The sequence below is a fragment of the Macrotis lagotis genome, chromosome 4 (genome assembly GCF_037893015.1).
Source record: "Macrotis lagotis isolate mMagLag1 chromosome 4, bilby.v1.9.chrom.fasta, whole genome shotgun sequence".
Lineage (NCBI taxonomy): Eukaryota > Metazoa > Chordata > Mammalia > Peramelemorphia > Peramelidae > Macrotis > Macrotis lagotis.
In genome coordinates this window covers 191209596-191223370 of record NC_133661.1, presented here as the reverse complement: position 1 = coordinate 191223370, position 13775 = coordinate 191209596, and the positions used below count along the sequence as shown (strand labels likewise).

Sequence of the window (13775 nt, the reverse complement as noted above, 5' to 3'; positions counted from 1 at the left end):
TTGGTCTCTAGTATTTATGTCTCAATCCTGTACCCATTTTGACCTTATTTTGGAATAGAGTGTGAGATGTGGGTCTTTGACTAGTTTCTGCTATTCTATTTTCCAGTTTTCCCAACAGTTTTTGTTGAATAGTGAAGATAATGTCTTTGGATTTGTCGAACAGTAGATTTCTATAGTCATTTACTATTATTTCTTTTGTACCTATCCTAATTCATTGATCCATTACTCTATTTCTTAACCAGTACCAGGCAGTTTTGATGGCTTCCCTTCTCTCCCTGTATTTATCAGAGAAACTTATCTTTAAAAAATTCTCCCAGTTTTCTGCTTTATTCTAATCTTGACTGCATTGGTTTTGCTTGTGCAAAATTCTTTTAATTCCATTTTGAAGCTCATAATGCTATCTCTTCTTTGGTCATAAATTCTTCCCTTATCCACAGATCAGGCAAACTATTCCATGCTTCCCTAATTTGCTTATGGTATCATCCTTTATGTCCATATCATGTTCTCTTGGTATATGGTGTAAGATGTTGGCCAATATGTAATTTCTGCCAAACTGTTTTTCAGTTTTCCCAGCAATTTTTTTTGTCTAATAGTGAATTCTTTCCTATAAGGATGGATCTTAGAATCTAGTGATAAAACTAGATTCCTGTGTTCATTTACTATTGTGTATTGGTGTGCCTAATCTCATTTACCATCCTTTCTTAGGCAGTACCAGATTATTTTGAGGATCACAGCTTTCTAATAGTCTGAGATCTGATAAAAATAGATCACCTTCTTTTACATTTTTCATTAATTCTTTTTATCTTGACCTTTTGTTTTTTCAGACGAATTTTGTTATTTTTTCTAGCTCTATAAAATGATTTTTGATTACTTGTTGGTATCACATTAAATAATTAAATTAAGTAAAAAAGGTCATTTTTATTATATTGGTTCAGTCTACCTGTGAGCAATTAATATTTTTCCAATTCCTTAGATTTTACTCTATTTGCATGAAAAGTGTTTTGTAATTTTGTTCATTTTGATAGTTCATAAGTGTCTTACCAGGTAGATTCCTAAGTCTTTTATAATGTCTTCCATTATTTTAAGTGGAATTTCACTTTAAATTTATTTATTTATTTATTGCTACTTTGCTGGTAATATTTAGAAATGCAGATAATTTGTGTAGGTTTATTTTATATCTTACAATTTTGTTAAAATAGTTATTTATTTCAACTAGATTTTTAGTTGATTCTCTAGGATTCTCTAGGTGTACCATCATCTGAAAAAAAATGTTTTGTTTCCTCATTTCCTCTTCTAATTCCTTCAATTTCTATTTTTATAGCTTTCATTTGTAGTATAATATTGAACAAAGGTGCTGGTAATGGACATCCTCACTTCACCCCTAATTTTATTGTGAAGGTTTCTGGCTTATTCCCATTGCAGATAGTAATACTTGCTTATGGTTTTAGATAGATACTACTTATAATTTTAAGGAAAGCTCTATTTCTGTGCCTCATTGAATTTTTAATAGAAATGGGAGTTAAATTTTGTCAACAGCTTTTTTCCTGAATTTATTGAGATAAGCATATGTTTTGTTAGTTTTGTTATTGATATGGTGAATTCTATTTATAGTTTTCCTATTATTGAATCAGCATTGCATTCCTGGTATAACTCCCACCTGGACATAGTATATAGTCCTTGTGATACATTGTTGTAATCTCCTTGCTAGTGTTTTATTTAAAAATTTTGCATCAATATTCATTGAGAAATTACTTTGGAGTTTTCTTTTTATGTTTCCACTCTTCCTAGTTTAGTGTCATAAAAGCATTTGTGTCATAAAAGAAATTTGATAGCATTCCTTCTATATCAGCTTTTCTAAATACTTTATGTAGTATTGGAATTAATTATTCTTTAAATGTTTGATATAATTCACTTGTGAATCCATCTTGTCCTGTGGGTTTTTTCTTAGGTGGTTCAATTCCCCTTTATTATTTTAAATTTTAATATTATTTTATTTTTTCCAATTACATGCAAAGATAATTTTCAACATTCATCTTTTTATAAACTTTTGAGTTCCACTTTTTTTCACTCACCCTCCCTTCATTTCCCCTTCCCGTGGCAGTGAGCAATCTGATATAGGTTGTGCATATGTGTTTCACATATTTCCATTTTAGTCATATTGTGAAAGAAGAATCAGAACTAAACGGGGGGAAATCCCATGAGAAAGAAAGAAAAACATAGAAGTTTTAAAAAGTGAACATGGCATGCGTTGGTCTGCATTTAGACTCCATAGTTTTTCCTCTGGATGTGGATGGCATTTTTGATCACAAGTCAATTAAAATTGTCCTTAATCACTAACCTGCTGAGAGGACCTGAGTCATCATAGTTGAACATTACACAATGTTGCTGATAATGTGTATAACTTTCTCCTGGTTCTGTTTACTTCACTCAGCATCAGTTCATGCAAGTCTTTCCAGGCTTTTCTGAAGTCTGCCTACTCATGATTTCTTACAGAATAATATTACTCCATCACATTCATGCAGTATAACTTGTTCCACCATTCCTCACTTGATAGACATTCCTTCAATTTCCAGTTCTTTGTCACTACAAAAAGGGTTGCTATAAATATTTTTTGTACATGTGGGTCTTTCCCCCTTTTTTATGTTCTCTTTGTAATCTAGACCTGGTAGACTGCTAGATCAAAAAGGACACACAGTTTTATTTCCCTTTGATCATAGTTCCAAATTTCTCTCCAAAAGAGTTGGATCAGTTAATACTTTTACCAATAGTGCAATATTGACCCAGTTTCCCCACATCTCCTCCAACTTTGATCATTCTCCTTTTTTATTATTTTAGCCAATCTGATAGGTGTGAGATGATACCCCAGAGTCATTTTAATTTGCATTTCTCTAATCAATAATGATTTAGAGCATTTTTCATATCACTACAGATAACTTAAATTTCCCTTGTTCATATTTTTCTTTGAGTCTTCACATGTAGCCAATTTGACATTGATGACTTCTAGGTTTGTGCTTTGATCATCCTCATCCCATAGTAAGATCAGATTCTTCTTCATGCTGCTGTTGTTGCTTAGTTCTTCTTTATTTTTAATCTCATTTTATTTGTACCTTGGACTAAGAAAGAATTCAAGTAATTGATTGATATTGAAGCATATTATACCCTGACCAGAGACTCAAAACATTCACAGAGCACATGAGAAGTAGATGATCCATTTGTGGATGGATGCCAGTGAATCACTTAGATACTATTATCAATTAATGGGAAGCAGATGGTCCTAGTTTCTTGTATTTATCATTGGTCAGCAGATGTCAGCCTCTGACAATGTCCTACCCAGTCAGTAGGGGGAGTATTTTGTATTCTCAATAATATCTCTCAATTTTTTTGGCAAGAAGAAATTGTTAAGGAAAACCATATAGTGACTACTAGGAAGTGAAGGAAAAATTCTTTAGCCCCATGTTCAATTTATACTGTTATGTTTAAAATGTGAATTGGACAATTATAAGAGGAGTTTAACATGTTGAGTCAAATTGGAAATTCATAACCTTTATGGCTCTGTAAACATTTGAGGAGGAGATGTATTTAAATTTCTTTTAAGCTACTGCGATTCTGCTTTGCTCACAGAGCACATGTCTTTTCTGATGTGGGCACACCATGCTTCATGGTCTTGTGGCAGTATATCACCTTTCTCACAATTGACCCCAGAGTTCTTCAGAGTTCTCAAGTATCCTTGGAATCTCCTTGCATCACTTTTTCTAACCTCCACACAAGCATATGCCTTGTGTGAGTTCTCCATAAATTAGTATTTTTGACAAACATATATTTAGCATTTGAATAATGTAGCCAGCCCTTAAGAATTGTACTCTCTGCAGTAGTTTTAATTCTTGCAGTTCACCTCAAGAAAGGTCCTCAGTGTCTAGGACCTTATCTTACCAGGTGATCTTCAGAAGACAATTCAAATGGAAGCACTTCAACTTCCTGATATGGCCCTGATATACTGTTCAGATTTCACAAAGATATAACTATGAGGCCAGCACAGTGGCTGTGTAGATCTCAGTTTAGTAGGTAGTCTAATCCCTCTTTTCCCACATTTTCCTTCGGATTTCTTTAAAAACAAAACAAACTAAAAAGACCTTAATGGTTTAGTAAAGTATCACAATGGATCAATCTGCTTCCTTATTCTGTGAAATGTGTAGTTTCTCTTGCAGAACAGCTTATGTAGTAGTCTTCTTAACATCATTTGCCTGATTCTAAGCCATGTTCCTTCTCCCTACTAACAAAGACTCAATCCAACAAAAGTACTCTGACAGAAAGACATAAATTAACCAAAATTTTGTGCAAACAAGTGGAATTAGTTGCAATCATGATGCCAGTGGAAGTAACTCAGATATATAATGAAAATACAAAACCATTTACCCTAATTGGACAACATGACAGCAAGAGCAGATGCCAAATTGTGGAACCAGGAAGCAGGAATTCCTGAAAGGGTCAAATCATTATCAATATGTCTCTGAAAAGAAGGGGAGGGTATATAGCACATATTTGATCTTGCTAAATAACCTATTCAGGAACCCATAGAGATGAGTTTAAATTTTTTTAAATCGACTTTTTTGTTTCAGGCAACGTCCAGCACTTGGAGAATGCCTCGCTTCGTTGGCAGCTGCTATGCCAGTAGCATTCTTGGAGCCCTCCCTCAATTGCTACAACTCGCTCTCAGTCTTCAACACCAAAACCCCCAGGGAGAGGTCTAGTAAGTGCCCTATCATCGAGGTCAGTCAGTCTACACACTTATCAGCTGTAAGCAAGCCTGTTATGGAATTCTGCTTAATGGAGAATGAGGGCTAAACTGTTTTATCATTTTCTCTTGTTTTTACATGGTTGGGAAATCTAAGGGGCCATATGTTCTTGTTCTAGTACTTTCCCTGCTATTGACTAGCTGTGTGATCTTGGTTGGTGATATCCTTTAACTGCTGTGAACCTATGATTTTTCTCATCTGAAAAATGGACTTAGATTAAAAGATGATCTCTAAGACTCCCTCCAACTCTAAAATTCCATTTCTGTTACCATTGCAATCCTTTAGACCCTTGTTTCCATTCCTACTTTTCACACGGGAATATTTTGAAGCCACCTTCCGAGAATCACAAGTAATACATTAACACTTCTAATGACATAATACGTTCTTCAAATACATAAAGGATCATCATAGAGAACAAAGTAACTAGATATTCCATATATCCATGGTGGGATTATAATTATACATGAAGGGAAACTTACTAACTGTAATATTATTATGAGACATTGGGATTCAACAACTAAGACAGTTTAAAGGTAATGTCCTAGCAAGGATTTTTTGTATTGCTTATATTTCAAAGGAATGATTTTTTTTATTTCTGGGATGATCTAAGTATGAGAGGAAATTAGTCATTATGGAGAGATTGTTGCTGATTTTGGAATAAGTAAGATCTAAGATTCAAGTCCTACTTCTGACATCTTCTAGATGAGTGACCCTGGGTGAATCATTCAACTTCTTGGTACCAGGCAATTAATATGTTCTAAACAAGTTCCCTGATATGGGAGTTCCCTCTATCAATTAAATCACAAGGTCTGGCTTATAAGAATAGTGTATACCCTGAAGGCAGAGTAATGGAGTAAATAATCTAAAATAAAGACTTGAAAGAATATGCTAATTTGGTGAAGTCTGAAACAAGTTTTCCTTGCTTTTTTTACTGAAACATTAGCAACCAATGATTTAGATCATTCTTTTCCTTTTTTAAAAGAATCACATAATGAAAACATAAGACCAAATGAAACATCGTTTCTAAAGCTATTGGATCATAATATCAAAATGCTCTCTAAAACAATATTATGTCAAGTACTTGTAAGCTTTTGATTTGCCAAATGCTCTGAGATGCTAAAGGACTGAAGTATCCGATCAAAATAATTTGTTGTACAGTCAAGCACTATGGAAAATGATCATGGTACCCAGTATCCCCACTACTCCTTTTATGCAAAAGTCCTGGAATATTAGACCATGACAACTTTTCTCTGAGCTGTGAAAATTATTGTTTGTATTTTTCCTAATTATTCCAGAGGAAAAAAAAGTCATAGTCAGGAAAAAAGATCATTAGGTTACTTTAAACAATACAGTGATGAATTGCATTCCTGTATTTGACTGAAGAGAATAGTGTTACTAATTATTGGAGAGAAGGCTTTAATGAATGTATTCTAACTCTTTAAATTTAGGAGAATTATTACCTCCCTTTCTTCCTCCTTTGGGTAGAAGCATGAATAAATCTATTCCAGAGCAGTGCAAGTCAAGTATATGAAAGCCACAGCTTAATGAGACATGGTCAATGTTGAGGACCTGGTTAATCTTGAAGACATGGTCAATGCAGTACCAAGAAATTGAAAGTAAAATGGCTCCTCCCAAGTTCGTAAGTGCATGAAAACAGGATGGCAATGCCTTTCTTATGCTTTAAGTAGGATGAAAAAATTAGTTTGTCTCATTTCCAAGTATAATGGAAGGACTCTAGAGAATGAAAAAAATTTTGAATGGCTCAATTTGCACTATTGCTCACAGTATTTACAGGTATATGGGAAAGGTAAACACCATGCACATTCTCCCATTTCTCATTTATATTGCATTCCCGCCTCTTCTACTAAGGAAATTTATCTTCTGTCTTCAATGGCATTGATCCAACAAGGAAATATTCAAAAAGAGGGAAAAGATTTTCAGATGTGACCTGTCATAAATGTAGAACTGGAAAGATGCCCTGGGATTCTCTCAACCAACTCCCTCCTTTTATGTATGAGAAAGTCAGAAGCTATGGGATTTAAATGACTAGTTCAAGTTGACAAAGATAGTAAATGTCAAAAATGGGACTTGAACCCAAGTCCTCTGAGCAAAGACTTGATATAATATTGTTTTAGAGAGTATTTTGACATTTGGATCAGATAGGATTCAAGCATAACTGTTTTCTGGTTAAGGAGGTCACAGACTCCATTATGTGGGCTTATTTTGTGACATTTGAAGGGACAGATATGTTCAAAATCACAAATGTGTGGTTTTTTCCTACTCAAAGGTCAAACCTAAATTTTTTAAAGATTTCATTGCATCTACCTTAAGCAGATTTTGTGCCTAATTTATCTGTGGAGAGAGTATGATGAGGAAACTCCCAATCAATAGTGCCCTCCAGTGCACTTGAAGAAATCTCAGGATATAATGGGTATATGATAGTCATAAACATTTATTAAACACTTACCATGTGCCAAACCCTGTGATAAGTGCTTTGGAAATAAAAGTAGAAGACAGTCCCTACCCTCAAGGTGCTCCCAATATAACACAACATGCAAATATCTACAGTCAAGATCTGCATAGGATGAATTGGAGTTGATCAGTAGAGGTAAGACACTAGCATTAAGAAGAATTGGGGAAGGCTTCTTTAGATGGGATTTTAGCTGGAACTTGAAGGAAACCAGGGAAATCAAGACACAAAGATGAGAAGGAAGAACATTCCAGTCATAGAAGATAACTAGTGAAAATGCATAGGTGATGGATCATGTTGTATAAGAAACTGTAAGGAAACCAGAGTAACTGGACTGCAAAATATTTGGGAAGGGAGGGTATACAAGTATAAGAATAGATAAATAGAAAATAGAAGTGGTCCAGATAGTTAGGGGCATTAAAAACCAAACATAGATTCTCAAAGATAATAAGGAACAATTAGGATTTGATGAATCAAAGAGAGTAGGGAGGACTGGAGAATGTGGGAAGAGATAAAAATGATTAGCTATGTCCCTTTGGAAGATCACTTTGACATTTGGATATAGGCAGGACTGGAATGGTAAACCAACCAGGTGGGCAAACAAGACTATTGAATTATGAGATAATGAAGACCTGCCCCAGGATAGTAGCAGTGTCAGAGGGGAAAGAGGGGAGTATAAGAAAGTTGTTAAAAAAAAATTGACAAGACAAGGCAATAGAATGGCTTTGGGGAGGAAGGTGGGGAATAGAACAAGAGAGTGAAGAGTCAAGGATGACATGGTTGTGAGTTTGAGTAATTGTTATCCTGGTTGAGAATGATGAGATCCTTCAGTTTGGGACATGTTAAATTTCAGCTATTTATGAAATAGATGTCTTTTTTGAGATGTCCAGTAGATAGCTAGAGATACAAGTCTAGAAGTTAGGAAAATAGTTAGACCTAGAAAAATAGATCTGAGAGTCTTCTATATAGAAGGATAATTGACTCCAACTGAGTTGATGAGATCAACAAGCTAAATAGTGTATTAAAAAAGACCCAGAATAGAGCCCTGGAGAGGATACTTACCCTTAGAGGGTGTGACCTCAATGAAGACCCAGAAAGGAGTCTGAAGAGTGTTGAGGTAGGTAGGAGGAGTACCATAATCAAATAGGATTTTGAAAATCTATAGACTAGAGAGTATACAAGACAAGGATAGATGCAAAGGATAGGCTCACCCAAGAAAGAAAAGAATTAAGAAAAGACCTTTTAGACTATAAAGGGGGAAGAGCCAAGATGGTGGAGAAAAGGTAAGGGATTACTCTGACCTCTCCAAAAATCTACAAATAACCCCTCATAAAAAATTATGAAGTGGCAGAGCCCACAAGAATATGGACTGAAACAAGTTTCCAGCCCCCCAAAACTAAGAAAGTCAGGAGAAAACTGGAGCTCAGTCCAGTGCAGGCTGCCCAGTAGAGGCTATACCACAGGAAACCTGCAGCAAGCTTTGGGTGCGACTACATCAGCAAGGGCAGTGGTTGCTTCCAGAGCTCCCAAACCCCAATCAGCAAGGGGTTCAGACTACTGGTGAGAAGATTACAGGGAATCCCTTTACTGGCAGTGAATACAACACTCTGTTATTGCATTACCCATGTATGGATCAGAGTGTAAATCCAGGGTCCTAGTTTCAGAAAGAGGACTACTAGCACATCAGAGCGCAAGGCATCAGGGAAGCAGGGTAGAAAAGTGTGTTTGTAGTCACTCACAGACAAGAGAAGAGGTGAGGACAGTAATGAACACAGCTTTCCTTAGAGCACACAATCTTGGAAGAACTGAAAACTTACAGACCACCCTCTCCCCCACCCCACCCCCAACTAGCTCTGAAAACAGCTGCACAAAAAATCTGAAGCTAAAAAATCAAAATAGGGTGGAATAAGGAACAAGCTAACAATAACAACAGCAAAAGATTCTGATCATAGAAAGTTACTATGATGAAAGATGAAAACACAAACTTAGAACAAACAACAAAGTTAAACTACTACATTCAAAGACTCAAAGAAGAATTTCACTTGGTCTAAGTCCCAAAAAGAATTCCTGAAAGGACTCAAAAAGCATTTCAGAAATCAGGGAGTTGATTGGAATATGATAGGTTGATATAAAAATTAAAATTAATGAATGAAAAAGAGAAATATATCAGGAGAAAAGGAAGGAGGAGGTAATTATCTCACATAAGAGAGAAACAAAAGAGATTTTATAGTAGAAAGGAAGATGAGGGAGATGGGTAAGAGCACCTAAATCTTACTCTCATCAAAATTGATTCAAAGAGGGAATAACAAGCATACTCAATGGGATATATTATATAAATCTATCTTAAATTATAGGAAAGTAGAGGGGGGGAGGAAAGATGAGAAGGGGAACACTGATAGAAGGAAAACAGATTGAGGGAGGTTGTAGTCAAAAGAAAAACTTTTTAGGATAAAAATGATGAAATGAAAAAATAGGATAAATACACAGTAATAACTTTAAAAATATTATATAGTAAATATCTCTGATAAAAACCTCATTTCTCCAATACATTGAGAACTGAGTCAAATTTCCAAAAATATAATAATAAGAGTCATTACCCAACTGATAATTATCAAAGGATATGAACAGGTAGTTTCAGATAAAGGAATCCATAGTCTATAGTCATATGAAAAAATGCTTTAAATCATTATTGATTAGAGTAATAAAATTAAAACAACTCCACATCTGTCAGAAAAGGAAAATTAACAAATATTGAGAGGGGAGAGAATGTGGGGAAATTAAAACGCTTGAGATTTACTGTTGGTAGAGTTGTGAACTGATTCAGTCATTCTGCTGAGCAATTTGATATATAACCCAAAGGGCTATAAATCCATGTGTACCCTTTAACTCAGCAATACCACTACTAGGTTTGTATCCTCAAAATATTTAAAAAACAAAGAAAAAGGGGCAGCTAGGTGGCGTAGTGGATAAAGCACCGGCCTGGGAGTCAGGAGTACCTGGGTTCAAATCTGGCCTCAGACACTTAATAATTACCTAGCTGCGTGGCCTTGGGCAAGCCACTTAACCCCATTTGCCTTGCAAAAACCTAAAAAAAAAAAAAAAAACAAAAAAAAAACAAAGAAAAGGACTTATATGTACAAAAATATTTATAGCAGCTATTTTTGTGGTGGCAAAAAATCAGAAATGAAAGGGATGCTCATCATTTGGGGAATGACTGACCAAGTTGTAGTAAATGAACATTATGGAATACTATTGTTCTATAAGAAATGATGAGCAGGATGTTCTCAGAAAAACAGTCTTATATGAACTGGTGCAGAGTGAAGTGAGCAGGGGCAGCTAGATGACACAGTGGAGCACTAGCCCTGGAGTCAGGAGGACCTGAGTTCAAATGCAGCCTCAAACATTTAATAATTATCTAGCTGTGTGACTTTAGGCAAGTCACTTTAACCCAAACACCTTGCAAAAAAGAAAAAAAAAACAGAGTGAAGTGAGCAGAACCAGAACAATGTATAGTTGCATACAACAGTCTTCAGCAAAATTGTTTAATGAACGACTGAGAATGATTTAGTTATTCTCAGTAATAGCAGTGACCTGTATACCCCAACAGCAACATGGGGGTGATAATCAACCTCAATGGACTTGCTCAATCCATCAATGCAGTAATTAGGGACAATTTGGGGGTATTAGCGACAGAGAATACCATCTACATTCAGAGAATGAACTGTGGAATTTAACAAAGACCAAAGACTGTTACCTTCAATTAAAAAAATAAGATGTCTTATGTACTACATAATTTTGCTATCTCTAATATTTTATATTTTCCTCAAGAATATGATTTTTTGCTCAACACATTCAATTTTGATCATTGCATAGCATGGAAACAATGTAAAGATTATCAGACTGCCTTCTCTGAGGGGGGAAGGGAGAAGGAAAGGAAGTGGGGGAAAATGTGTGAAATTCAAAATCTTACCCAAAAAAATGATAGGTAGAAACTACTAATGTTTATAATTGGAAAAAATAAAATATTCATAATCTGAAAAATAAATAAAAAGTATTTATTGAACAAAAAAAGTAATAACAGTGATCTAAGACAATTCCTAAGGAATTATGATGAAAAGTGCTATCCATCTCCAGAGAAAGAAATGATGGAGTCTGAATGCAGAACAAAGCATATTAATTTTTTCTTGGTTTTTTTTTTGGTCTGTGGAAAAATGTTTTCTTTGCCTGCACATGTATAAACAATATAAAATTGTTTGTCTTCTCAATGAAGGGGGGGGGGGGTTAAAGAGGATTAGAGAGAATTTGGAACTCAAAGTTTTAAAAATTGATATTAGAAATTGTTTTTCCATGTAATTAGGGAAATAAAATATTAAATAAATTAAAAACAATTTTTAAAAGAAAAGACCTTCTGATTTGACAATTGAGAGATTGCTATCTTTGGAGAGAATAATTTTAGTTAAAGACCAGAAACCAAGAAAGTGAAGTGCAGGCATCTATTACAGACAATATTCTCAAGGATTTGTTGTTATTATTGCTTGTCCTTCATTCTAGAAGGACATGAAATCAGGAAAGCGATGACATGACTTGCAGGTGAATTGAATTTAAGTGAGTCAGAGCTAGGCAAAATCATCAGCCTCACTTTATCCTCCAGGATCAACTGAAACTGGTGGCAGACTAGATATGATATCAGATGCACTGGAAAACCTTGGCCTTTTTAAACTAAGGTTTTTCCCATTCATAATTTAAGGTTAAGTAAGAAATGAGGCAAAAGATGATCTAGTTTGCTACTCAAGGAAAAAAAAACTATCAAAAATCTCAGGATTTTTGACCAGAGCAGAAACTATTACTCTTTACCCTCATTCTGAGTCATCAAAACCCCAAAAGATGACTAAGTGAGACTTGGACTGGGACCTATTATTGTTCAATCAGAGCCAAAAGTGATTAAGGTTTAAGGCATAAACATGTAGTTCTCCTTAAACCCCAATGAGCTTTGTCAATGCTTGATTTTCCAGACTTCTATTTCAAGAAATTGTAAATGAAACTACATCAACAAAGAGTTAGTTGTCCCACTTTTTTCTTTTTTAGATTAAATAAATAGGGAAAAGAAAAAGTAACTTCAAGGTTTTTTTGTACTCAAAGACAAAAAGAAGGAAAAATAGGAGATCACCAGCAAGGAAGAATGGATCAAGTGAAAGTTTCAATAAGGATTAGAGATGTTTTGTGGATATCAAGGAGACTTTAGTAGACAAGAAGCAATTGAAGATAGGTGAGAGATAGGGATGATAGAAGAGGCAATATGTTAGATAAAACAGAATGAATGAAATAAATTGTACATATAGAGAGGTTTGCCTTGGCAAAAAAGTCTACTTCATGGGAGATAAGTTGGAGAAAATAATAGCAGAAAGCATCTTAGTGATGTGAGAGGAGAGTAGTTCTCAATGAATGGTCTCAGTTTTCAGTGAAATGAGACAGGTTTCTCAAGGTAGAGTGGAGGGCTGAAAAAACTTGCAATGGTAAGTAGGAAAAATGAGTCATTGGGGGACGTATAAAAGGATTGTTTTTCCACAGTGTAGATCAAATTAAAATTATTTAACATAAATTTGTAGGGAACCAATCAGTGCCACTTCATTCAACAGCAGGAGAATGGGGTAGAGGCAGCAGATGTTGGGAATAATCCAAGTCTAGAAGTTGACAAGGCAAAAAATGGCAATTGGATAAGGGAACAAAAGACTTGAGAGAAGAGGACAATATAAAATTTAACTGGCTCACCAAAGAATCAAAATGAGTAAAGGAAGAGAATGACAGTCTGGTGAAGAATTGAGCAGATGAAGACCTGTAATTTATAATGAAAACCAAAAACTGATTTTGGAATTGCAGGCCAAAGGGAGAGGCTAAATTATAATAAACTGTGATCATATTGAAGGAAATTTCACATTTTGTGAATATGGAAGTGGTACATTTGTAGGTGATCAAGGGTATAACCTGAATTAGTCAACTCCTCAGGGACCCAATCTATCAATTCAAGTTGAGTAACTCAAAGAGAATAATAAATATTATTATCTCCTTATTATAGTCTTGTTTGGTGTCTATACAGAAATGACCCTGAATGAACAACTGTCCTCTGGGATGGCAGAGGAAATCTAAAGCCAATCTTATTCCCACGTGATTTTGATTTCTTCAGCTTTTTTGAAAACTTTTCATTACTCATAACTTTAAGGTAATGAGTTCTTGATATAGTGACATCTATTAGAAACAGCATTTTCAGATTTTTAATGAAACATTTTTCCATCTGAACAATTATGGACAATATTTCAATTTTTTATTCAGCTCAACATGAGCTTAGATTTAACATTAGAACATATACCTTTCATTCACAGTCTCAGTCAATCAAAATTAAATGAGAAGTTAAATCATTGTTTTTTCCTTGGTCAGTATGATAAATTTACCCACCTAAGGGTCATCCTAGTGTGCTAATACAACTATCAACACAATCTCCCTGACCCTATTCTTGT

At 34.8% G+C, this 13775-nt stretch overlaps 1 protein-coding gene across 12 annotated transcripts in view; it reads left to right on the top strand.

Moving 5' to 3' along the window:
- Window positions 1-13775, top strand: part of RYR3 (ryanodine receptor 3) — an 833777-nt gene that overhangs the window by 683303 nt on the left and 136699 nt on the right. For all 12 annotated transcript variants that reach the window (XM_074235022.1, XM_074235021.1, XM_074235020.1 and 9 more), the window contains one exon: window positions 4617-4747. In XM_074235022.1, coding sequence (XP_074091123.1) covers window positions 4617-4747 — 131 coding nt within the window. The remainder of the gene's footprint in view (window positions 1-4616; window positions 4748-13775) is intronic.